At 37.7% G+C, this 26,641-nt stretch overlaps 3 protein-coding genes across 6 annotated transcripts in view; 2 read left to right on the forward strand and 1 right to left on the reverse strand.

Moving 5' to 3' along the window:
* The window catches only part of cacna2d2a (calcium channel, voltage-dependent, alpha 2/delta subunit 2a), a 208,094-nt gene extending 204,157 nt beyond the window's left edge, over positions 1 to 3,937 (forward strand). For both annotated transcript variants that reach the window (XM_060868309.1, XM_060868310.1), the window contains one exon: positions 131 to 3,937. In XM_060868309.1, coding sequence (XP_060724292.1) covers positions 131 to 250 — 120 coding nt within the window. In that variant the 3' untranslated portion in view covers positions 251 to 3,937. The remainder of the gene's footprint in view (positions 1 to 130) is intronic.
* On the reverse strand, positions 3,876 to 11,622 carry abhd14b (abhydrolase domain containing 14B). The gene is made up of 3 exons (XM_060868315.1): positions 11,171 to 11,622; positions 8,557 to 8,798; positions 3,876 to 4,631 (listed from the first exon to the last, which is right to left on the reverse strand). The coding sequence occupies exons 1-3, from the start codon at positions 11,382 to 11,384 to the stop codon at positions 4,449 to 4,451; spliced, it is 639 nt and encodes a 212-aa protein (XP_060724298.1). The 5' UTR covers positions 11,385 to 11,622; the 3' UTR covers positions 3,876 to 4,448.
* Positions 11,623 to 12,265: 643 nt separating this feature from the next.
* mst1 (macrophage stimulating 1) lies at positions 12,266 to 24,918 on the forward strand. Of its 3 annotated transcripts, none has more exons than XM_060868298.1 (18): positions 12,266 to 12,426; positions 13,750 to 13,888; positions 17,005 to 17,120; positions 17,210 to 17,324; positions 17,432 to 17,568; positions 17,778 to 17,898; positions 18,170 to 18,288; positions 19,082 to 19,253; positions 19,640 to 19,770; positions 19,992 to 20,094; positions 20,743 to 20,879; positions 21,806 to 21,838; positions 21,955 to 22,069; positions 22,140 to 22,217; positions 22,329 to 22,478; positions 22,583 to 22,689; positions 22,811 to 22,950; positions 23,265 to 24,918. In XM_060868298.1, the coding sequence occupies exons 1-18, from the start codon at positions 12,372 to 12,374 to the stop codon at positions 23,424 to 23,426; spliced, it is 2,130 nt and encodes a 709-aa protein (XP_060724281.1). In that variant the 5' UTR covers positions 12,266 to 12,371; the 3' UTR covers positions 23,427 to 24,918. The 3 variants fall into 3 exon arrangements, with proteins under 3 accessions (XP_060724281.1, XP_060724282.1, XP_060724283.1); XM_060868299.1 differs by having other exon boundaries at positions 22,332 to 22,478; XM_060868300.1 differs by having other exon boundaries at positions 21,809 to 21,838.
* The last annotated feature ends 1,723 nt before the right edge of the window (positions 24,919 to 26,641 follow it).

The raw sequence follows: 26,641 nt of genomic DNA on the forward strand, positions 1-26,641 counted from the left end.
CACACACACACACACACACACACAAAGATATACACAAACTCCACATTTTGACTGAACTACAGAAATACATTCACAAGTATTTATTATATAATTATGTATTTCTATATAATTTGCTTCCCCTATTTTGCAGGAGAACACTACAGATTGTGGGCGAGGACACTCTTTCCGCCCGTCCATCCATACATTACTCATCCTCCAGCTTCTCCTGGCACTAATGGCCTGCCCTCATGTTCTGCCTTTCTCTCTTTAACTCCATCCTCTGCCCATCTCCCAACTCCTTGCCCTAATTCTCATATTTCTCCCTTCCCTTCCCTTGCTCTAGTTATAGGAATTAAAGGGACTTCCTGATGCCCCCATATGGAAGCCCGGCATACTGCATCATCCACTTTGCTTCACAGGTTGCTGCTTAACGACCGGTGCAGAACTTGTCAATCAGCAGCTTTTCCGGCAGGAGCCTGACGTTTCCTTAAGGGGGAAGCAGCTGAAGAAGTCAAAATGTTGAAACGCAATCATTTAAGAAGTATACAGGCCACGGCAGGAGAAAAGCATCCATCTAGAACCGACTAATGAAATAGAAGTAACGTTGAAGAAATTGGAAATCCCTCCCCCAGTTCCTGGTGGTACAGCCTGCCTTTACCGATGTTTGTGTAGTAAATGCATTTTATCAGACGCTCTTCTTTACAGTTTAAGCCATCCTCCTCTCTTCTCCTCTTCATCCTTTGACTCAAATTGCCTAATTTGACACTGGGCTACAGAACTTTCTGCCATTTTCTAGCAATCAGTAAGATGATCACAGAACTTAGGTTTAATTAAACAAAACAAAACAAAAAAAAACAACAGTAAGAACCTATGAGTATTTAAAACATACCTGCATATGTTAGGATATAACCAGAGCAGAAAGAGGATAGATGTAACTTATTTTAATCATTTATCATTTGTTTATATATGCACTAGATCTGATTCTTGCCAAAATGAGATAGACTTGTGATGTGGTCTTATTTTCCTAGCCAAATAAAGAGGAGGAGGAGAAAAAAAAGGGGGGAATGCCTTGCAGAAAGAATAGGCCTGGATTTCATTTCGTCTCTTTTTTTTCCTTTCATTAGTCATAAGGGCTTCAGTACGCATATCATTCTGTTTGTCATTTCAGAATACAAAGTGAAGCTAAGAAATGGTTTTAAACAAATATGGAACTTGACTTTAAGTGTCGTGGTGACTATCCAGTGTTTAGAAACGATTGGGGACTTGCAGCTTGATCTCTGCCATCATCAGTTGTGCATTCTGTGTATTGTGTGTGTGTGTGTGTGTGTGTGTGTGTGTGTGTGTGTGTGTGTGCGCATGTGTGTGTTTACAGGGTAGCCATTTTACACCAATGTTTTTGCAACAGTCGCTGTTTCAGTAGACTGGTTTGACCTGGCTAACAATCTGTTAGTGAACATTAAAACAATAAATATATTGTTTGCTTTTCAAGGTTAATCTTATCATTTAGAGGGAAAATATTTATGACTCAAGCTTGTAGTGGAGACTCAGACATCAGTTTGTTTGTTTTTTTTATTGTTGTATTGATCTAATGAAAATCTTGAGGGCCCATCTCCTCCAATATTGTTTTTTTTTCTCTGTGTTGTGCCTTGATGCACATCTGTATCTTTACAGAGTAGATGCTCCACTTTATAAAGGTAGGAAATCTTCTCATGCTGGCACGTAGAGTGATTATTGACTGTACAGCTACAACATGTACATTATATAGATCACCTGAAACAGAGACCTCACTGATTTTTAAGTATATGCATTTATATTATTAGTATATGAATTGCCATAGCTTTGAGATTAAACTTGAAGTAGACTGCTGTCATGATGATGAGCTTCTGCCTGTGCAGGCGTTTTACTTTCACCCTAGCTTTAGTTCTTCAAGACCTTTACTTATGTATAAAACGACAGTTTGTAAGTCTTAGTACTTTAAAAAAAAAAAAAAAAAAAAAAAAAAAAAAGGGTAAAATATCTCTTGATCAAATAATCATGGTCTGGTTTCCATTTCTTTAGATGTTTCCACAGAAGCAGCCAATATTATTCTAGTGAACACTAACAAATCTGATCACTGCTTAATACACTGTGGAGTCCACTCTATAAGTGACTGTTTAGAATTAAATAGTTGAGTATTCCCCGCCCCCTATTCTTTTTATTCAGCTATGAATATTCAGTATGTAGGGCGGGCAATTTGGTGATTCTCCATCGCCAGGTCATAAAGCTCTTTGCATATGTGTATGTGTAAGCGTGCGTCTGGACCTGTGTACGTGTCGTCACGTCGTCTGCTAACAAGGCACCCAGTTTATTCAGGATGTGTTTGAACAGGTGTCAGAATGAAAAAAACGGTGATTTAATTATTAAGGCGTCTAAGGTGTATTGCCAAAAAAAAAAAAAAAAAAAAAAAGAGTAATCTGTCCCATTTTCCATGTGTTTGTCTCCAAGTCAGCTCTTAAAGCTTGGTCACGTTTACCTTTGGTTTTGGCTGTTCTGCTTTCTTCCCACCCATCTCTTTATCCATCTGTCTGCCTGGAGTCACAGTAGCTGAAGAAAGCATGTGCTTGATTAAAAGCATACTCATAAACTACCCCCAAGACCCCCCCCCCCCCCCCCAAACCCCCGTGCCTGCATTCACAGTGCGTAATGAGCGATGTAATTGACTGTTACATGAACAGCATAAACTCATAAAATAACAGATTTTTTTTAATTGGTTTGTAATTGCTTCTTCTATTATATATCAGCCTTCCATCACCACCAGTGCTAAACAATCGTAGCGCCACACAGCGTTTGGTGTAAAGGTCAGTTATTAATCGTTATTAATAGTTAAGGAGCGTGCATAAATACAAGCCGTACCCTAACAGCTATGTGTCCTTTTACTATTCGTATACTGTTATGACCTGATCCCACATTGATATTAGACGCACAGCACTCGCTCCTCTAACCAAAAGATACCAAACTCTCCCATTTACACATGAACACATGCACAGGGAAATATACGCTTATACATGATAATCTGATAAGTCTAGAAGAGTTAATGCCTTATTCTTTGTCCTGTTGTGAAACACATCCAAACTTTGCCTCTTTGATTCGTTTTACAGAAAAGAAAAAAAAAAGAACTTTCTCTTGTCCTAATATTGAAAAAAATATATATATATGTCGAAGCTGCCTACAAGATGCTCGGACATTTTGGCTAGACACTGAAATTAAACTGTGAGTGTGCGTCTGTGTCACTATTCCACATACACTGGAACAGAGGTTTGTGTTATTCAGTGGTTTAAAAAAAATATTTTTTTGCCAAAAATGGTGTTTAAAAAAAAGAAGATAAAAGGAAGAGGTAGCCTGGAGTGGAGATGTCTGTCCCATGATCCACCTTTAAGGGGAGGGTCTTTTTTTTTGTCAGGGCTGCTCCCTCAGCCTTTCCTCTCCTTTAACAACAGAGTAGGTGTGCTTCAGTGGGAGAGCCGCGTGTGTATGTGACTCTGTAGTCCTTAGTCTGGTGCTCTGTGACAAATGTGTGAAAAAAAAAGAAATAAAGAAATAAAAGAAAAAAGAAGTAATCCGTCAAAGGTGAAACTGAATTTAACATTAAGTGAGGTTTAAAAAAAATTAAATATAGGAACACAGTACTGCTGATAATCATGAGTTTGAGGTCTGACATCACAGTGGGAGTTTCTTCAGTTTGTTTGTTGGATTGTGTGTGTGTGTGCGTGTGTGTGCGTGTGTGTGTGTGTGTGTGTGGAGCTAACATCACTGGCTCTTTGGACACTGGTCTATGTTGCTCCATTTTTTGTACAGCAGAAAAAAAAAAAGATAAGGGAAACATTTGTAAAATATTGTGTCTGTGACTCCTTGTAAAATATTTTCAAATTGTTTATTACAGAGAATCGGTTATTAAATAATGTTCATATTTTTCACTTCAGGCCAGTGTGTTGTGTTTATTTTGTTTAATGCGCAATCACAGTTGTGTTCTTCGGTACTATATACACAAAATCATTCACACGTTGTGTCATACGTCAATATTTTGGTGAGTTTCCGATCAGATAAACGATCAGTGCTGAAAAAAATCTCAGTCTGGGCTGTGTGTTTATTCATGGTGTGATTCTGACATTAAAATACAACATAAATATTATGAAAATATTTCGGGTAAAGCAGCAGAAAAGGTGGATAACACATATTAGATTATTATGATTTATAATGAAGTGACTCAAATGTGTACATGTTATTGAAAAGGGGGGCAACAAAGTGATGCAAGGTTTCACTTAGGCAAGGGATTTTGCATTTTCTATGCGACAGAGAGAGACCTGGATAATGAAGCAGCAATGGGTAGGAGCTAAACTGGCATGAGACTTAACATACCATTTAATCATAATAAAAATCACTATAAAAATCAGCCCACACTTAAAGATGATGTGGCTATATTAGTGTTTAGATTACAAAAGTGTGTGCAAAAACTCAAGAACAACTTTATGCCAAGTCACGGGGTCGTCAAGGTAACAGGGATGCCCGGCCCCCTGCATCACCACCACCCTGTGATTGGGCAGATTCTTCAGATTGTTTAGTGACACTTCGCCTAGCTGAGTGTCCTGATCTCCATACACGATAAGAGTGGGGACCTATGAAAAAAGAGGACTATTACACCTCAGAAATAACTTTACAACTTAATAAATATGTTAAATCCATAATAACGATGCCATATTTAACACAAAATTATAATATTCAGAATTGAGCGGTTTTCTTTTTAAATCCTATGTACACAAACTATTTATAGTTATTTCATCTTATACCATAATAAGCTATTATTATATTATCTAATGAGGGAATAACAACTGTAACTTTAAACAATGAGTAATCTTATTAAGCTTATTAATAACTTATGGTTTATAGTCTGTCTAAGTATGAATTAGACATAAAAAAAAGGCTTCCATTGAAAGTTTGAAGGTAGTAAAAGGTTTTGGGGAGAAACTGGAGGCAGGAACAGCAAGCTGAACCTGTAGGTGCTTCTGTAAATATCAGGTAATGTCATAAACATCACATATGGTATTTTCATTTGGGAACCACGAAAAAGCAGGAAGTTCAGTCCACTATAGAACCAAAGCTTTCATCATCTTCCATACTTCTTTTTATTCTGGACCATCAGGGCAGTTTGTTTCAGAACTAATGGGATGATTCAAGGTCAACACCAAGGTTCGTAACTCATCTGAAAGGGTTGCCCTGCCTCACAATAATCTTCAATAGTGCCAATACAATAGTCTATTAAAAATGAGAATCACTGAAGTGTTGATAATTTCATCATTAAATTACTCAAGTGCTGATATTGATGGTGTGCATGGGACATTCATTCATCTTCTACCGCTTATCCGAACTACTTCGGGTCACGGGGAGCCTGTGCCTATCTCAGGCGTCATTGGGCATCAAGGCAGGATACATCCTGGACAGAGTGCCAACCCATCGCAGGGCACACACACTCTCATTCACTCACGCAATCACACACTAGGGACAATTTTCCAGAGATGCCAATCAACCTACCATGCATGTCTTTGGACCAGGGGAGGAAACCGGAGTACCCGGAGGAAACCCCTGAGGCACGGGGAGAACATGCAAACTCCACACACACAAGGTGGAGGCGGGAATCGAACCCCGACCCTGGAGGTGTGAGGCGAACGTGCTAACCCGTGCAAGGGACAAGTTTTTGTAATTGCAGTCCTACCATCTACCGAAGGAATTCTGACCAATCAAAATATTCCCAAAAAATTTTCACAAATCCCAATCCCACCCTCTCCTGCAGGTATTTTTGTTTGTATCTGGGATATTTTCTATATATTTAATTGGTTCTATTTCCCTAAAATATGAAAAAAAAAAAATTAAGACCTCACATAAACCACAGTGATACTGAAGATAACGAAGATGAATAAAAACGCTCAAAACGTTGGACACCGGTCTGTTCTGGTCAGATTCTCACCTGCAAGATCAGACAGCAAATACAGTGACAACAATACCTTTGGCAAGCATCCCTGCAACATCCCCAACTACAATACCCAAAGCTACTGTAACACAACCTACTGACTAAAAACAAAGTTTGGCCACATGTCTAACCTTAGTCTGCAAATTAGCATCACTGGTGTGTGTTTGTTTTCAGGTGTGATGCCTTATGATTAACCGTACTATTGAATCATGTTCAAAATCTAATTTGTTCCATCCTATATCCTGTTTAATGCTATCACTCTGTTATCGAGGTTTCAGAAACTAAGCTTCACAGGTGTAATGGCTAGAGGATTTCTTCACAAATGACTCAGTCCAAGCTAAACAGGTTGTTATTGTTGCTTCCTATGTACTAAGTATGCTGAGTCATTTGTGCCAAGTTGGAATTTCCCAGCGTTTCAGTACGATCAATACTGGATTGCATGATCAGGTTACATATTTGAGCAAACCATGTAGCTGAACAAACCTTTCAAATAAAGTTAAGAAAGTACAGTTAAATCAGGTCATCATTCATGGCTTATGCACCAAAGTCCTGCCAGGTAATATCGGTGTGTGTGTGTGTGTGTGTGTGTGTGTGTGTGTGTGTGTGTTTTGTTTTACCTAGCTTCTCTCAGAACTGTTTGACACAGTCCTCTCTTCTGCTTCAAGAGTTGCCTAGAGGATTTCTGTACATACAGTACTAGGCCTGCAGGTATTAGCAGGTATAATCTCTATATTACTAGAGATTAGGAGAAACTGTGTTCTGTCTTAAGGATATGCAGTCGCAAGAAACTCCTTAGAATAAATTGGTTTTCTGCAGTATTTTGCCAAAAAATGTGATCCGATCCTCATCTAATTCACAACAATAGACAAACACAATATGCTTAAGCCGATAACACACAAACAATTTCTTGTGACTTTATTGAACACCCCATTAATCATTCACAGTGCTGGAGGAAAAAGTAAGTGAACCCTTAGAGTTAGTAGCTGGTCGAACCTCCTTTGGCAGCAAGGACTTCAAGCAAGCCCTTTTGGTAGCTCTGGATCAAACCTGCACAAAGTTCTGGAGGAACTTTTGACCATTCCTCTGTACAAAACTGCTTTAGCTCAGACACATTTCTAAGATGTCTGGTGTGAACATCTCTCTTGAGGCCATTATACGGCATCTCTTTGGGGTTGAGGTCTGGGCCACTCCAAAAGGCGTATTTTTTTATTTTTCTGAATCCAGTGTGTGGTGGATTACTTCGATGCTTGGGGTCATTGTCTTGCAGCATCAGCCAAATTCTACTAAGATTCCTAATGGGCATCCGCCGGTGATTATATTGTAGGATATTTTGGTAAATTTGAGAATTAATTTTCCCCTCGACGATGGCAACTGTTCCATGCCTTGAGGCAGTGAAGCAAGCCCAAATCATGATGTTCCCTAAACCATACTTCACCATTGGGATGATGTTTTGATGTAGGAAAGCTGTGCCCTTTTTGCACCATACATACTGCTGTGTATTCTTCTTGAAAACTTCTTGTTTCAACAGTCCATAAAACAAATTCCCAGTAGCACTGTGTATAGCTAAGTTTGCCAAACTTCAGGTGTGCAGCAATGTTTTTTCAGGAGAGCAGTGGCTTCTTCCGTGGTGTTCTGCCATAGACACCCTCCCTGTTCAAAGACTTGCATATGATAGATTCATGAACAGAGATGTTTGCCAGTTCCAGCGATGTCTTTAAGCCTGTAGCTGTTACTCAGGGTTCTTCTTTACCTCATTGAGGATTCTGCATTGTGCTTTAGCAGTCATCTGGGCTGAGCACCCACTTTTAGGAACAATAGCCACAGCACTAAACTGTCTCCATTTATAGACAATTTGTTGACAAACTATGGACTGCACTGTGAATGTTTAATGGGTATGTTCAATAAAAACACAAGAGATTCAAATTGTTTGTGTGTCATTGGCTTAAGCACATTGTGTTTGTCTATTGTTGTGAATTAGACAACAATCGGATCACATTTTATGGTAAATTACTGCAGGAAACCAGTTTATTCCAAGGACTTCACATTAGTTTTTTTTTAAAAACTGTAATTATGTGGCATTGTAGGAATGAATAGATATTGTGGAGGAAAAATGTGCTTGTTCTCCACATTTGATAGCTGTCATATGATATGGGAGACATGGCTACTGGTGGAGAATTGACCAAGACCAAATTAAAGAGAAAATACGGGAAAACAGTGTGAATGTGGCACAGATGGGACATTTTAAAGGCCACCCACATGGGGTCAAATCACAGGCTGTAATATTCCACTAGTTTTGAAGGAAATTTTCCTGAAACAAACAGACGAAAGCTGTTACAGTTCTATTGTACAATGATGGAAAATTATCTGAATATGGACAGCACTCATGCATGCAGAATTATTGTAATCTAATTATATTTTTAGCATTACTTATTATTATTGTACTCCTTCCTAAACAGGAAATTATCGAAATGGTGGCTGGCCAATTACCAGGTCAAGCCAAGTTTGAGATGTTTATCACAATCATTATATGCATTGAATCCCATAACACACAAACATGCATTCACACAAACACTGACCTGTATAGCCTTGTACTGTTCGGCCTGGAACTTGTCCGTGCAGATGGGAGCTACAGGAATATAGGCTTTCAATTGCTCAGAGTGTTGGAAGAGAAAGGGCAGCGAATACATGCCACTGAGAGAGGGGCTGATCACCACTACAGGCCCAGTGTTCAAGCCATCACACACCTGCTTCAGAAACTCAGCAGGGGCCGGCTCACCCACCACTGCAGGTGCTTCTGCTGCCTTTGACTCACCCAGGCCTATACCAGCAGAAAAAAATGCAAAAATATTGTAGCATGGCAATTAATTGGGAAGAATAAGTCATGGCCTGTACACAAGTCAAATAAAAAGTCATGTGTTATTTATTGAAACTAAACAATGACAAGATAGCATGGAAGCAAATACTTCTCTTGCACAAAGAGAAACTCAGTTGCTCTTCCTTTAAAATCCTGCCTGTCTCAGATGCTAGGACTTTTCTCCTGGTCTTCCAGTGAACAGGGCGGAGATGGATTTCCCACCACAAAACAAAGATCCATCGAATTACTGTTCAGCTTAGGATAGAAGCACTTCTAGCAGCAGAGGTTAAAAACGATCTCTGCTCAGTTCATCCATAGGTCATAATTCTACCTCTGCCAGAACTCTGAACAAGTCAGGTGCTCCCAAGCCTTCTCCTGCATGGTCAATACATAATATAATGAAGGTTCCATTCTCCCAGATTGAAGCTACTGCAATGAGAGCTTGCCACTTTCTGGATTTAAAAACACTTATCGGTCTGGCTCCCCTTCCAGAAAAAAAAATCATGCTGTTCTCAAAAATCATGTTATCCTCCTCGCTATGTGACTATGTCTTCTTCCCTTTGCCCACTGTTGCTGTCATCACCACCCAAAGGAGAGTGAACCTTATCACCTCAATCCAATAAAATATCCATCTCCTCTGTCAGCTGGTGCAACTCAGCCACTTTTGGTTTTAATGCTCATAGAAATACATATAGGGCCAAACTGTCACTGGTCACCACTGGAAATTACCCAGATTCGCTTTGTGTTGCAGTTGTCATCTGTAGAACTCTTCTTTAGCAATACATGACTTTATAATAATAGCAACAATATAATTCCTGACTGTATGGTTTTGTGACCAAACACCTACCACCATTGTTCCCAATGACAAACCACTGACTCCCATTGCTCATGGTTTGTTCTACCCACAACTCTGTTTTGGAAGAATTTACATGTAATAAAAACAAGTTTCTTTAAATGTCTACCAACTTTTTGCTGTTTCATTTTTAGCTGTGGTCTTGAGAAAGTATAGTAATTTGTAAACGCATAAAGTTTTACTTTGTGTGTGGTACCATAACAAAAGATGATTTTCTTTCTAAAAGAAATTATATTCTGATAATATATACATTATTAACATTATATAGAATAGAATATAGAATACATTATATTCTAAGTGAAAATATTCAGCTGAAAATATGATATGCAAATGATCGTGATGAATACATTCATATAATTAGTCATTTAGCGATTTGTTGCAACGTTCGAATACGAATGTTGAGGAAAAAATAAAAACAAATACTGTTAACATAGCCGTTATCCTTTTACTGTAGATAGATAGATAGATAGATAGATAGATAGATAGATAGATAGATAGATAGATAGATAGATAGATATTCTTTCTTGTTATTCCACAGGGTAAACTGATAGATAGGGTAAACTGATAGATAGATAGATAGATAGATAGATAGATAGATAGATAGATAGATAGATAGATAGATAGATAGATAGATAGATATTGCACAGGGTACAACGAAATTGACAGCCCTTGTGGTACATAAAGTGGTAAAAAGAAACTGATAGATAGATAGATAGATAGATAGATAGATAGATAGATAGATAGATAGATAGATAGATAGATTCTTTATTGTTATTGCACAGGGTACAACAAGAAACTGATAGATAGATAGATAGATAGATAGATAGATAGATAGATAGATAGATAGATAGATAGTTATTGCACAGGGTACAACGAAATTGACAGTCCTTGTGGTACATAAAGTGGTAAAAAGAAACCGATAGATAGATAGATAGATAGATAGATAGATAGATAGATAGATAGATAGATAGATAGATAGATATTCTTTCTTGTTATTCCACAGGGTAAACTGATAGATAGATAGATAGATAGATAGATAGATAGATAGATAGATAGATAGATAGATAGATAGATTATTTATTGTTATTGCACAGGGTACAACAAGAAACTGATAGATAGATAGATAGATAGATAGATAGATAGATAGATAGATAGATAGATAGTTATTGCACAGGGTACAACGAAATTGACAGTCCTTGTGGTACATAAAGTGGTAAAAAGAAACCGATAGATAGATAGATAGATAGATAGATAGATAGATAGATAGATAGATAGATACTTTATTGTTACTGTATAAGGAAGAAGAAAGTGGTAAATAAAATGGTAAAAAGGAAACATTACACACATAAATGTAATAGAGTATAATCATCAACATAAGTGATCTGATAAAATACTATTTGGTTGAAGTAGTAATTGCTGAAATATTGGTGCTAGTGGTCATGTAAAGAAAAGTAAAGCCATTCTGTGTACATGTGTGAGTCACCTGGCAGGTCTATAGCCAAGGCTCTGTGTCCAGCTGCAGCCAGAGCGTTCAGAGAGCCGATAGTCAGCCAGTTCTTTGAGGAGAAACGGATTCCATGCAGCAGCAAAACACACAACTTCGGCTCTCCAGCTGTGGGAAAAGCCTCACGGTAAAACAGAGACTGGCTACACATCGCCACACTCACACTTCCCTCTGTTATTGTAACCGCAGACATCCTGTTGTACTCCTGTGGATAAAGACTGTAAGAGTCGTGCAGTAGAGTTTAATGATCCTCACACCTATAAACACAGAGCAAAGTTCACATCAACACCACTCCTGAACCACACGAACACTTATGCTTGCTGATGAAATGATTAACAGTTCGTTAATCAGAGAAGTAGTCTGAATTAAGTTTACGGGTTGAAACTATCAACAAACTGCTAAAAGTTATGCAAAATAAATAACATTTCTCGACGTTCGTGAACTCGAGAACCGGAAGAGACAGAAAAAAAATAAGGAAAGTGGGCAAAGGCGGCCTCTAGTGGCTGATAGGAGAACAACAGCTTAGTGCAAATGTACAGTATTTTGTTTGTTGGCTTGTTTTTGTTTAATGAATCAACAACTATAAATAATGGTTGTAAACAAAATATATGCCAAAGGATAATAGCCAAGGGTTCCTTTATAGCCAAACATAATAAAGTGCCAAAACAAACTCCTTAACCATTTAATAAGAAAAACAAAGAGAGAAATTAAAGAAAACTGACCCATGAATCACTTGCATACGACACATCTGACCTTTTAGCATAAACACCTAATTGTGTACTTGTGAGTCTTTTTTGTTAGTGGAGATGGATAAGGAGAAAAAGAGATTCACAACCATGAATAAATTAAATTAATAAAAAAATAAAATACATTAAAAGTAATTAAATGATTGGGATGAATTTTTTTTTTTAAATAAAAAAAACAAGAGCCCTACCAGTGCATTACTTAAAGTTTATTATGCTCAACAATAACAATACTTACATTTTCAATAAAATAACAGGCTCTTTTGCGTTTATTTTGATGCTCAGTACACACACACAGACTCAGCCCCCTCCTCTCTCCCAATCTGCCCCCATACCCCAGCGCGCTCGCGCACACGCAGGAGATCAAATCGCTCTAACCAAAGTCCCACCGATCCTTTCCTAGAGGCACGAAAACGCAATAAACTGATCCATAAATCATGAGCCTGTTTTTGTTTTTCCTAATTCTGGCGTTTTGCAGAGATGCCGTTCAAGGTAAGTCATTTTTAGATGTAAATCGATGTCATTTATTTGTAAATTGTAGTTCTTCTGTCTTAGGTCTCTGACTTTGGATTAATTAACAAGCAAACGTGACTTAGATAATAAACATCTGGAACATATTCAGCTAGAAGAAATCTCTCTTCCATGCTGTGTTTATTTTAAGTGTGTTGGATGAACAATCAGAAAACAGAATGATATTTACTGAAAAGTGTGTGTGTGTGTGTGTGTGTGTGTGTGTGTGTGTGTGTGTGTGTGTGTGTGTGTGTGTGTGTGTGTGTGTTGACGACTAAATGATGCCGTAGCACTGGTCAGTTACAAAAGTAAAGTTTGCAGATCCAAAGGTTATGTGTATCTAAGCCCCTTTATGTGGATGATTTCTTCAGCCATTCTGTCACAGGGAATCCCAACACACTGTAAAATTAGACCTGGGAGTAAATCCTGAGGTGACTGAAATGTATTTGGAGATCATTTTTCATTTGTCTGACTATTAACTGTTCAATAAAACGGTTACGTTAACTGTAACTGTTAGATTAAAACTATTTTTTTTTTGTAAATGTGAGTGTTTTCACTCATGATTGGTAAAACAGACATATCTGGAAAAAATATGAATAAATCACAGTAAATACAGTAAATATGGTTTATGATTTCAGTCATTTGCTTGGCACATCAAAGCGTATGTGAGTGAATGGATGAATGGATGGATGGATAAATGAATGAATAGAAATAATTCAGTTTTGTCTACATTTAAATACATTTTACATGTAAATAATGAATAACCTGCTCATTTAGTCACTGCTAATCCAAACACTGAACTGAAATTGAAATCAAAATGTACTGAACAAGTATTCTGTTCAGATCATATTGTTCTACATATTATACTGTATATTGTTTGATATTGTTTGATTCCCACTTCCAAGTTGTCTGTGTAGAGCTTGTATGTTCTCTCAGTGCTTTAGGGGTTTCCTCTGGTTCCTCCCCCAGTCCAAAGACATGCATTGTTAGGCTGATTGGCATCTCTAAATTGTCTGTAGTCTGTGAATGTGTGTGAGGGATTGGGACCTGCCCATCCATCCAGAGTGTCCCGCACCTACAAGTGTCCCTTGGGATAGACTCCAGGTTCCCTATGACACCGTCTGCACAATGTTGCACACATGCTCTTTATGTGGATAGTTTAATTGACCTTTTAGCTCTTAGTTCTGTGTTGTCTTTTGTAGCTCGGTGTCTTTGTGTAACACCAGGGTCCTGGATAGACATTGTTTCATTTCTCTATGGATAAAATGACAATAAAAATACGTTTGTATGGTTGTGTGTTAACAGTGCATCGCAGTGCGCTAAATGATTTCCAGCGTTCTGAAGGAAGAGAGCTGGTACCACGGAAAGTTGATCGTGCCACTCTGCTCCCTGGCATTACACTGGAGGAATGTGCCAAACGCTGCTCAGAGAGCCTCGATTGCAGGTCCCAAAATCCCACAATCTCTCAAATCTCACTTATTTTGCACTGTGAACAGTGACTGATAATTTATCTGGAATCATATAACACATACATGACTTTAATGTCAAATCAGCTACATTTAGCAGTACCGTGAATGAAAATTGATTATGCATTTTGATCTGTTTTGTCAAATTTTTCAGTGACTTGAAGCATAGTTTGGGACATATGGATAAAATAAATCTTACATGTGAAATATTATGTCAAAAAAAATAAATGACTAAATGGAAAATTATGGAAAGTTGATCTTTTTTATTACATGTATAGTAAAGTATAATCAAGAAATTCTTCAAACTCAGTTTCTTTAGTTAAATACAGAACAAAGAACTTTATTTTATCCCATAAAGAAATCAAATCTATTTGATTCTATGGTGAAAATAATTAAAGTCATTTTGCATCTCCCCATCACAGACAGGAGAACACATGCGCTGGTTTAGTGTTTAACTAAAAGCCTTCAAATCAAACTAACCAAGAGGAGCAGAACATTAATCAAGCAGCTCAGGTGATCAGTAAATGGGTGATAACTAGTTAATTCTAAACATGAAGAAAACTGAAACTGCTGCTGTAAAAACAATCAGTGATAGATTCAGTAACTTCACAGAGAGTCATTTGGAGTAAAACATCACATAATGTTTGTGAGTGTGGCTTATTTCAAGGGGTCTGTGAAACTGGGGACGTTTTTTATATCAGGCACCAGCGATGACATTGCAATCTGCCTGTGGTATAAATACAATGTACAGTTTCCCCCTGTACATCTCTATACATAAGGGATATTAACACTTTTTTTGCAAAATGTCAGTTTATTTACAATACATCCTCTACATGATCACCATTACTTTGTAAACAGTGGAAACAGTGTAGTGTTTGATGTGTTTGCAAAGATTCCTGTTAAAGTCCATCACAACCTTCTGACCACTATCTAATCCAGCCATGAGTATATATATATATATATATATATATATATATATATATATATATATATATATATATATATATATATATATATATATATATTCCAACAATTTGTATTTGCTATTTTGTATTCTTGTATATTTAAGAAAATATATGTGCTGTTTCCTTACATTTCTGTGCCAGCTTTGTCATAGAGTACCAAAAGTCAAGTCATTACCTCATGACCATTTATTGCTACACTCCAACACTAAATAAGAAAAGTAACAAATTACAAATTATTTATTATTAAAATTTTATGTGCATAATTCCATCAATTGTTTCAACTTTCCCAAATTTTAGTATTCATGGCAAGATGGTTTGTTCTTCCAGACCCTGATGAAGCTGGATAATGGCAGGGATCGATTTTTAATATAAAATTTATTATTTATATCCTGAATTTGTTAAATCTACTTTGATCCATTGTTAAAAGCACTATTCAAATAAAGTACAATTCAACTGACCTGAATAGACTGATAAAATGAATTCGTGATCAGAACATCAGCATCAAGCACTTAGGCTAATAGTTACATGCTGGAGGCTATGTGAATGCAGGCTATACATTACAATGCAACAGTGTGGCTCAGCTACAGCAGTGAATGTTTTAAAGGCTGGTATTTAGGCTGCCTTGGCAAAACTAAAGCGAATTATCCACTATAAATATATAAATATTTTAAGACAGAGTTGTAATTTTAGTGTGTTCCATTCAGCTTTGTTTTTCTACCGCATAACACAAGGTTTTTATTTAATACACTAGTATTGTTTTTGAAATTTTAAGTGTAATGGAAAAATCTCCCTCTGAATTCTCATATACATTTAATATACATTTATTTGTGTGATTTGTTTTTCGCTCTCACCTTTGTTAAACCACCATATCAGCACTATTTATTATATTGTCTAGTGAGTACAGTATCTGGTTTGATCGTGTGATAAAGCCGTAGTTTTGTTACACAAATATCCACATTTGATTTGAATTTTTTTACAAATAGAATAGAATTAACTTGACTTGTTTTACATGTAAGATATAGGCCATGTACGGTGGCCGGGAAGTGCAAAACAAATTAACAAATCCGAAAACACATTAACAAATCCCAAAACACATTAACAAATCCCAAAACACATTAACAAGTCAGACAACCCGGAAGCGGTTGGTATAGTTTGTGATTGGAAACTTACCATCATCGGACGCGACACCTTTCATTCAACTGTATATCTTTAATGACAGGTGTCTTGTCCAATGATCGGTAAGTTTCCATTCACAAACTATACCTATCGCTTCCGGGTTGTCTGAATCGGTGCGCGAAACACATTAACAAATCAGAAAACACATTAACAAATCAGAAAACACATTAACAAATCAGAAAACACATTAACAAATCATAAAACACAACGACATTTCAGACAACCCGGTATAGTTTGTGATTGGACAAGACACCTGTCACTCAAGGTATACATGAAGTTCAACAGTCTGCCGCAGGGAAAAGTTGGAATTGATGGATGGAATGGATTACTGTGGATTAATTCTGTTATTTTCTTATATTTAAACGGAGAACTTTACACATTACACATAAGATTCCAAACCTGTATATCTTGAGTGACAGGTGTCTTGTCCAATGATCGGTAAGTTTCCATTCAAAAATTATACACTACCGTTTCTGGGTTGTCTGACTTGTCGTTGTGTTTTCGGATTTGTTAATGTGTATTCTGATTTGTTAATGTGTTTTCAAATTTTTTTAATGTTTTCGGATTGGTTAATTTGTTTTCGGATTTGTTAATTTGTTTTCGGATTTGTTCATTTGTTTTCGGATTTGTTAATGTGTTTTCGGATTTGTTAATGTGTTTTTGGATTTGTTAATGTGTATTCTGATTTGTTAATGTGTTTTCGGATTTGTTAATGTGTTTTCGGATTTGTTAATGTGTTTTCGGATTTGTTCATTTGTTTTCGGATTTGTTCATTTGTTTTCAGATTGGTTAATGTGTTTTCGGATTTGTTAATTTCTTTTTGGATTTGTTAATGTGTTTTGGGATTTGTTAATTTGTTTTCGGATTTGTTAATGTGTTTTGCACTTCTCGGCCACCGTAGCCATGTCAAACTTTGAACACATACAAATATTTGTTGTTGTTGTTGTTTCAAGGGCTTTCAATTATGTCTTTCGTCCATCTGTGATCTGTAAGCACTTGCCCTGGGTGGGCAACACAGTTAATGCAGAGGTGAAGAGAAACGTCAACTGTGACCTGTATGAGATGAAAGGTGAGCCGTGCAGCGTAATGATTTAATGCTAGTCATATATCACATGTCACCAGCTTCCCTGTGCAATTGATGTTCTTTTTGCTGCACAGTTTATGTCAGGAAGTGCATTATCGGTAATGGAGAGGACTATCGGGGAGATGTATCTAAGACAATGACAGGGCGAACATGTCAACAGTGGTGGTCAAAGTTTCCTCATGATCACAGGTAGGAAAATAGAGTTAACCTTCAAAGTACTGAGATAAAGTGATTTCACCTTATAAATACAATTGAATATAAGAACATCTGATGTCTTTCTTCAATGTCTTAAACAGATATACTCCTTCCTCCACTAACGGCCTGGAGCTAAATTTCTGTCGTAATCCAGATGGAGACAACATTGGACCCTGGTGCTACACCACAGACCCCGAGCGCAGATATGAGAGCTGTAATATCCCACAGTGTAAAGACGGTATAGTCCGCAATTCACAATTACGGCATTAAAATTAATAAAATAATGGTAAATACATAGAGCTTTCCAGCATGCATTATTTGCTATATAATCAATTTATTATTGAAGCAAATTTAAAAAGAGTGTGTTTATGTCATGTTGTTAGATTTACATTGCTTCAGTGTCATTTCTCCTCAAGTTTAATATGTGCATATGTGTGTATCTGCAAGAGGTGTGTATCACCTGTAATGGAGAGGACTACAGGGGTCAGGTTGATCGCACAGTGAGTGGAAGAGAATGCCAGAGATGGGACCAGCAACATCCACATCAACACATCTACCAACCAGAAAAGTATATAATATTACAAATCACCCTACACATAGCATTTGACACTATATACTTCATTCTGCTGTGTCAGGTTTAGCCAGTGTCACCTGTGGCTAATCACTATACCTTCAATTTATTCCCTTCAAATTAGTTCACCTCTTGCTAGCAGTCTACAGCGCATATAGTATTATATTGTGATAGGGTATTAATATACAGTATACATAATTGATAAGCATAGTATGTTTAGATATCACTGGTTTGAAACATGAGATGATGAACCATTTTTGGACTCCAGATACCCTGATAAGAGCCTGGATGATAATTACTGCCGGAACCCTGACGCTTCCCCCGTGCCCTGGTGTTACACCACTGACCCGGAGGTGGAGAGAGAGCGCTGTGACATCCGCAAGTGCTGTGAGTCTTAACACAATCACAACAGATTTTCATTTTCACAGAACTTCGGCTATTGCACAAATCCACATTTTTCCACAGACATAATGCCGCAGACCCTCTCGTTATAGATAAATATACCAAGACTCTCTCAGGATGATAGATGAGCATAATTCAATATTATGAACATTATTTAAACATATACAATATTCTGGCTACGAATTTATGTATATTTTTGTAATTCTATTAGAAATAGAATTTATGTGTAATACTGTATTAATAATTTATGTGATCTTCATAGGGGTAACTCATTTGGGCAGTGGGATTCATTGCCTCCTCATAGCTCTAAAATCCTGGGAGCTTAAATTTTCTGTTTGGAGTTTCACATGTGTTCTCTGCGTTCATGTGGGTTTCCTGTTACAGTTTATTTTTGGTCTTCTCTCACTGTCTAAAAACATGCTTGTAGATGGAATGATTACTCTAAAAGTGCACGCTGCCATGCACTAGACTATCCAGAATGAATTTCTCACCTGTGTTTCTCGGATATATTCTGGCTCTACTGTGGCCTAGCCCGGGATAACACAAGTTTACTGGGTTTAGAACTCTGGTATGAATTACAGTAAACAGGGAGATGAGGGATGGTTCTCCGAGCTCTAGCAAAGTGTTTCACTTTTTTCTGTCTGACTCAACAATTATTGCATATTTCAGTGACTTAATTTCCCTGATTCTATATTTCTTTATATCCCATAGCAGATGACTATTATTTCTCACCACCCCCAATCACACTGTCTCACTCTGTACCAAATAACTTTTGCAGCGGAGGTTCAAAAACGGCATTCCCACTCCAGCTACACCACAAAGTGCTTCCGGGGCCGTGGGGAGGATTACAGAGGCAAAGTGAACGAGACGACTTCAGGCATCCCGTGTCAGCGCTGGGATGCACAGTTCCCCCATGAGCACCCATTTTACCCTCACACTTATGAGTGCAAGTAGGTGAACGGTTAACTGATTTTTTTTTCTAATGTTGAAAATGACAAAATGCTTAACAAAGAGATTTAACAATGATAAACATTCATAACTATATAATACACAGATAATAGGATTATATCATGGACACTAGCTCTACATTACTCTTAGTAAAGTAATTAGCTTTGATGATATTCTTTGTGTCTTATTTGCACTCATATTTCTCAATCGTTAAAAACATCAAAAGCTTAGATTAAGGTTCAATATCAGGGTGAAAATGTCTGGATGTAGAATAACAGCTGGTGCAGTAGTATAAAAAAAGTACGAAGAGAAAGTTGGATCTAATATTAATGTTTGGAGCAGCTTGCTTAGTTAAGATTTCCTGTCCTGGCTATTTGTCTTGTAACAGGGGACTGGAAGAAAACTACTGCCGTAACCCAGATGGTTCTGAGGCTCCCTGGTGCTTCACATCCAGGGCTGAGATGAGGACGGCCCTCTGTTTACAGATCAAACGCTGTGCTGATGACATTGAGGCTGAAGGTGTTTTATCAGCTTAGAATCTTAAAGGAATACTTCATCAAAAATGTCATGGGTGTTTTACAGTACATAGTGAAAAAAAAGTTAGCAAGACCCAGTCACCTAATCAGCAATTAGCTGTATGAAGTGTTACTTTAAGTTTTTCCCATTTTTATGTCATATTCAGAGATACTGTAGTGCTGCCCATTGACAAATATCCATGGACATTGATTCCTTTTTCCCAGATTGCTATAATGGAAATGGAAAAAATTACAGAGGAACTGTTCGCAAAACACGGAAGGGTATCCTTTGTCAGAACTGGAGTGTTAACACACCACATAAAAATAAGTAAGAACAACAACACAAAACCATCAAGTCATTCATTTACCAGAACCAAATTAGACAAAAACTAGGGGAAAAAATGCCATTGACTCTTTAGTGAGGTTACACCCTGCTAGCTTTTGCCCCATGTGAGGGTACTGTTTTATTAAGGGATCGTGCACCTCACCAAAACCTGGTGATTTATCAGATACACATGTAACAGAGTTGAAGGTTTTCAGGTGATAATGGTGAGTTTTTAAACTTTCAGACTATATAAGCAGATGGATACTAAATGATACAATCTTAAATGATAATCTTTTATGATATATGCATTTCTCAACTCATTCTAATAGTGCAATTTGAAGTAATATAAATCAACAGCTAAGCTTAATCTCATATGTATTCATGTAGGATCAGTAACAGATCTAGTAAAACCTTGTAAAGAGACACCAAGTCTTTAAAGATTTGGGATTGCATGTGCTATAGCTTAGCATTTAGCAAGTCAGGCATATTTAATTATAAATATTTAGAAAAATGAGCACAGAAAAGTCATTTTGTACGTTAAGTCGAAATGGTGTAATGATCTGTGAAGTTCCGCTCTCACTGATGGTGGCTGAGGTCTGACTTTTTGCTGTTTTTATCTATGTGGATTGTATTGTTCCTGTATGGATACAGGATTAACCCAAGGACACATCCAGAGGCCAATCTGACAGAGAACTACTGCAGGAACCCAGATGGAGATCTGCACGGACCCTGGTGCTACACTACCGACCCCAAAACTGAATTTGATTACTGTGCCATTAAGCAGTGTGGTAAAAAGTCTTGGTTTTTTTTTGTATTTTAGTCTATCACTCAGTTTTGAGCAGGACAATCTTTGTTATCATCTCAACCATTTCATAATGCTTAGGTTTTTTTTAACCTAAACCTTTTTTCCCAAATCTTATCTAGAGTCTATTAAGCCAACAGCGTGCTTGCCTAATTTAGTCGATTTAAGTGCTTAAAAAGCTCAGGTGAAGCTGCTTTGAGATTAAAAACAATGCACTATTATTAATATTATATGGTACTATAATACAACCAATATCTAAGCCAACTGATTAGGAAAAATAATTATCAAATATAGACAGATTGTTGAAAAATCTCCTGTCTTGGTTCAGTCTCTGTGGATCTCTGTTCCCATTTCTCAAAAACCTTTTTTAGTTTTTAGTCCAAGCCACTTGAGATCACTCTCCACCTAGAGGCACTGGGGAGCCAGAATCATTATACCACATTATAATCACAATCACAGAGACTTGATTAGGGTCTGGTGAAATCATACCTACATATTCAATTGCTATGAAAATACCTGTCTTAACTCAGTCCTCTAACAATGCTGTGTACTTCAATCTTATCATAAAGTCATTCAGCTGGCATTAACCATCAGTTAAGTTCAACATGTTTTTCTCTGTATTTAAAAAAAAATGGAATAAAATGCTTAGTTTTTTAACCAGTCGCAAGTGATAAGCCAATACAGAGAAAGCGTATATACCGAATGGGCTTGTTTTTCTATAACAAAACTACAGATATCAGACAATAACAGCTTTTCGTTGATTTACTAGCCAGTGTATCATATAATTTAGTCTTGAAGTTAATATTAATAGCTCTGGTTTGATTAGTAATGGCTCTGAATTACCAGAATGTTTCACACACATATTTAGTGCTCGGTATTTTGTTAAGTCATGTCTTCTCTTTGTTTGTGCAGCAGGGGAGGATCCACCTATCATAACGCCACCCGGTAAGTTGCTGTTTCCTTGGGGTTTTTTTATGCTGCACATACAATTTGTAAAAACAACCATTCCCAGTGGATGGAGTTGTTCATGTGTGTTCTGATGTTTGTCTACATATTGACAGAGGGTGTAGTGTTTAATGAATGTGGGAAGCGTGATGACCGCATGGTGAGAAGCAAGCTGAGGATCGTTGGTGGCACGCCAGGAAATTCTCCATGGACAATCAGCCTAAGAGACAGGTTTGTCAATTTCCTCACTCTCTTACCTCCTTCATTTTTACATTAGCTTACTCTCTCTCTTTTTGGACAGGAAAGGAAAGCATTTTTGTGGAGGATCACTGGTGAACTCAAAATGGGTGATTAGCACTAAGCAGTGTTTCTCCTCATGGTGAGTGTCTACCATTGTTTTTCCAGGGACACAACACATTTGACTTATAACTAGCACAATGATTATGGAAATAATCATTTGTATAAATGTGCATGTGTTCTTGTGCGTTAGCAGTTATGTGGACCTCACAGGTTATGCTGCAATCATGGGCACCGTGTTCCAGGAGCCAAAGGAAGGAGAACCCGGCACACAGTCAATTGCTCTGAACAAAATTGTTTGTGGACCTTCAGAGTCGCATCTAGTCCTGCTACAGCTAGAAACGTACTGTTCAGGATTATGAGTTTTGACACCTAATAGACAAACTAATCCTAAACATGCTTCTCTTACATGCCTCTCTCTGTTACTTTCTCTGTTTGTTCTCTTAGTCCTGCAGAGTTTAATGAACGTGTGTCTCAAATATGTCTTCCGCCTGAGCGCTACATCGTTCCAGATGGAACTACCTGTGAGATTGCTGGTTGGGGGGAAACCAAAGGTGTATCACAATACGATCTTTCCAGATCTTCCATAGATTTCTAAGTATATTTTTAGCTTCAATCTTTTTATGTCAACTTTTCTTTCTTAATCTCATTTCTATATCTCTATATGTATTTTAGGAACAGGGGATGAAACAGTGCTAAATGTTGCTCGGATGCAAGTGCAGAGCAACAGCGAATGTAACAAATACTTCAAAGGGCGTGTGAAACAGAACGAAATGTGCACTACATCTTTTTTTGGTGGAGTGGGAGCTTGTGAGGTAAATTTTGTAAACTAGTATATAGTACCCTAAAATTAATGTCACTGAATCAACTTTTTTTTTTTTCTCTGGTCCAGACCAAGTCGTCAAAATAACAGAGTCATTAAATATATTTTCTGCAAAAAAAACCTACATATAAACACGTTTCTATTTTAAATGTTGATTTACATTACATTACAAATGGAGTGTGTGAAAGATTGTAAAATGAGTAAGTGAACTGACTCTCTCTTTCTCTTTCTATCTCTCTCTCTCTCTCTCTCTCTCTCTCTCTCTCTCTCTCTCTGTCTCTCTTTTTCTCTTTTTCTCTTAAACAGAAAGACTATGGAGGCCCTCTGGCTTGTGAGAACAGTGACTGCTGGGTCTTAGAGGGAGTCATCATCCCTATGCGTCGCTGTGGCCACCTAGGCCAACCCAATATCTTTATCCGTGTATCAATGTATGTAGACTGGATCAAGAAAGTCATGGAGATGGCATAGCTGGCACTAATCACTCATCCTGCATTACAGTTTACTCAGTATTAGCATTTGCAAACAGCTGGGGAAAGATATCGTCTCTGCTCAACTCAAGTCAATTCAACATTACATATAATCTTCAGAAAGAAGAAATTATTATATGAGTATTAAATGACTGCTATACAAGTTATACTCAAGTTTGTTTTACAAAATATTTTTATGAATGTACTTATATCCATGTATTGGAACAACAAAGGCAATGCTATTATTTTTGCAATACACTGAATACATTTGGGTTTGAGCTCAAAGATGAATATGAGATTACAGATCATAATTTCAGCTTTCATTTCCTAATATTTACTTCTAGATGTGTTAAACAACTTACAACATGGTGTCTTTAGTGGCAAACCACAAAATATTTTAGGTGATCAAAAGTATTGGTTGTTTGTTTTGGGGAGTTTCTCCCTTCATCTCCTCCTTATGAGTTGAAATGTTGCTCAATTGGGTTAAGGTCTGGTGATTGACTTGTCCAGTTTAAAACCTTCAATTTTCCCTCCTGATGAAGTCCTGTATTGTGTTGGCAAAGCGTTTTGGATCACTATCCTGCTGCATGATGGAGATCCTTCCACTTTTGGGTTGGATGCATTTCTCTGTAAATTGGCAGACTGGATGTTTCTGTAAAGTTCTAAATTCAATCTGCTGCTATCATGAGTTACATCATCAATAAAGTTTAGTGAGTCTGTTCCAGAAGCAGCCATGCAAGCCCAAGACATGACGATATCTACACTGGGCTTGACTGATAAGCTTGTATGTTTTGCAAATTTTGTGTTAATCAGTGGGTTTTTTCTTTTTCAGCACACACCAAATTGTTGTACTGGCTATGCCCAATACTTGTGTAATGCCTCTGATTGATTTTCTCTTTTTCTTAGCTTGTAAATGCCTTGCTTTTCTCCCATATACAGCTCCCTGGTCTTAATTTTGGTATAAATTTATCTAAATTTATCCTTTTTAAAAAAAGTTAGTCTTCACACGCTAAACCCAGCACTCAGACTTAGAGATATTCATTGTATAATAAACCAGTGTTTTATATGTTCTAATATCTTTGAGGACTTGAAAATGGGGTTTAAACAAATGATGCCATGTTCTAAATTGTTTAACACAACTACAGTATATGTAAATATCAGGAAATTAATCTGAAATACTGATCTGTCGTCTCAGATGCATCTTTTAAAACCCAAACGTCTTCAGTGTATAGCAAAACCCAAATAATTAATCATCAATAAATCATGTTGTTCTAATACTTTTGCAGAGGACTGTATATGCTGTATAAGTCATGCTTATCTGCTCATCTAAACGTACATATGTAAAGTAGATTTTCACTTGCCAAAACTTATTTATCCTTTATTTCGTAACCTTTAAAAATAGTCCTGAGAAATTTCAGGAACACTTCACTTTGTAGCTTTTGTTGCGGCAACTGCTAAAGTTATCTTAATAATAAAAAAAAGCTTCAGTTTTCTTTTTTTTTCTACATCTTTTTTTGCACTTTATTTGCAACTGGTGGTAACATTGTACGTAAAAATTGGTGAATATTCTCTTTATACAGTAAGTTTTATTGTAAAATAACTGCGATGAAACCACATCAGAAAGTGTGGATATTTACCATAATCCACATTATTTTCTTCTTGATATTTTCAAAACTGCACGTCAAAGTCAGTAAGATAAGCTTAGATAACAGGCTGATGATTGTTTACAGGATCAGCATGTATGTATTTTTTGTTTTGGTGTTCGTATTTTTTATACAAGAAGTTTGGATAAGGTAGATTTAAAAACATTCCTATTTACCATACCTAAATATAAAAGTATGAAAAAGCAAGAAAGTTGTTTAATTGAATATCAGTATGATTCTTTCATATCTGCACAAAAATCTTGTTAGAAATCGTTTATCATTAGTGACAGTTTGGCAGAGCTGATGCTAGTTGACTGCAGTTAAGCCTTTATTTTCTGGAATAATCAAGATATGAGCTATTCATATAAAGGTGAGAGCAGTTTTTCTTTTAAAAAACATAACATAAACTAATTACATATGAAACAATAGGTTACTTTCGTAACCCCGGTTCTCTGAAACATCGAGTGGAGAGATCCACCTATGGGAAGGGCATCCGTACCTGACCTCTGCAGAAGCATCCAATTGCACTGGCTTGACTGGCTTGACAGACAGGAGCACGTGTCCCATGGCAGGTAAGGTAACGCCCCTTACCCGAGTAACACGCATGTTAGAACCCCGCTGATGTCCAACAAGCGGGCCGCCTGCAGGAAAAATAACATGTTTATAAACATGTGAATGGACCAACCCGGGTGTCAGGAAGGGGGAGATTATATGCCTGAAACATACAAAACTAGGCTGGGCAGACAGGGTTGAACGGAGTGCAGGCCTAGTAGCATGTGGCTACGAAGAGCCCACACTTAAGACCGCATAACCACCGGGGTCCGGGTAACATCAAGCCGGTAGTGCCTAACAAAGGTGTGCGGCGAGGACCAGCCCGCAGCAGCACAAATGTCCTGCAAGGGAACTCCCCCAAACAGAGCCCAAGAAGCAGCCAAGCCTCTATTGGAGTGAGCTCTAAGGCCACCCGGAGGCTGCACGCCCCTAGATTCATACGCTAAGGAGATGGCTTCTACAAGCCAGTGAGAGAGGCGTTGCTTAGAGATGGGATTTCCCATGTTTGGCGGGGCCCAAGAGATAAAGAGCTGGTTGCTCCTTCAAAAAGAGTTTGTCCTGTCCATGTAACCCCGTAGGGCACGCACAGGGCACAATGAATTCATCCTCCGGTCCTCCGCAGAGGAAAAGGGAGGAGGGTGAAAAGCGGAGAGCTCAATCACACCAACAGTGAAAGCTGGAAAGCATTTAGGCATGAAGGCCGGGTTAGGCCTAAGCAAAACCTTACTGTATCTCCATTGAGCGAGAATTCGGTGCTCGAGGAATGAACCGAGAGCGCATGCAAGTCACCGACACGTTTGGCGGAAGCCAAAGCCAGAAGCAGAGCCATCTTGAAGGACAGCTTCTTGAGGGAGAAGCCCCAGAGTGTTTTAATTCGCCCTCTCATATCTCATATATCTCAGATATCAGGCAGAGCGGAGGGAAAGTGTAGAGCAGCGCGCTGGGCCATGGATGAGCCAGAGCGTCCACGCTGAGGGGGGCGTCCTCGTCCCGAAGCGAGAACAACATAGGACAGTGGGCG

Source organism: Tachysurus vachellii, chromosome 4, assembly GCF_030014155.1.
Source record: "Tachysurus vachellii isolate PV-2020 chromosome 4, HZAU_Pvac_v1, whole genome shotgun sequence".
Classification (NCBI taxonomy): domain Eukaryota; kingdom Metazoa; phylum Chordata; class Actinopteri; order Siluriformes; family Bagridae; genus Tachysurus; species Tachysurus vachellii.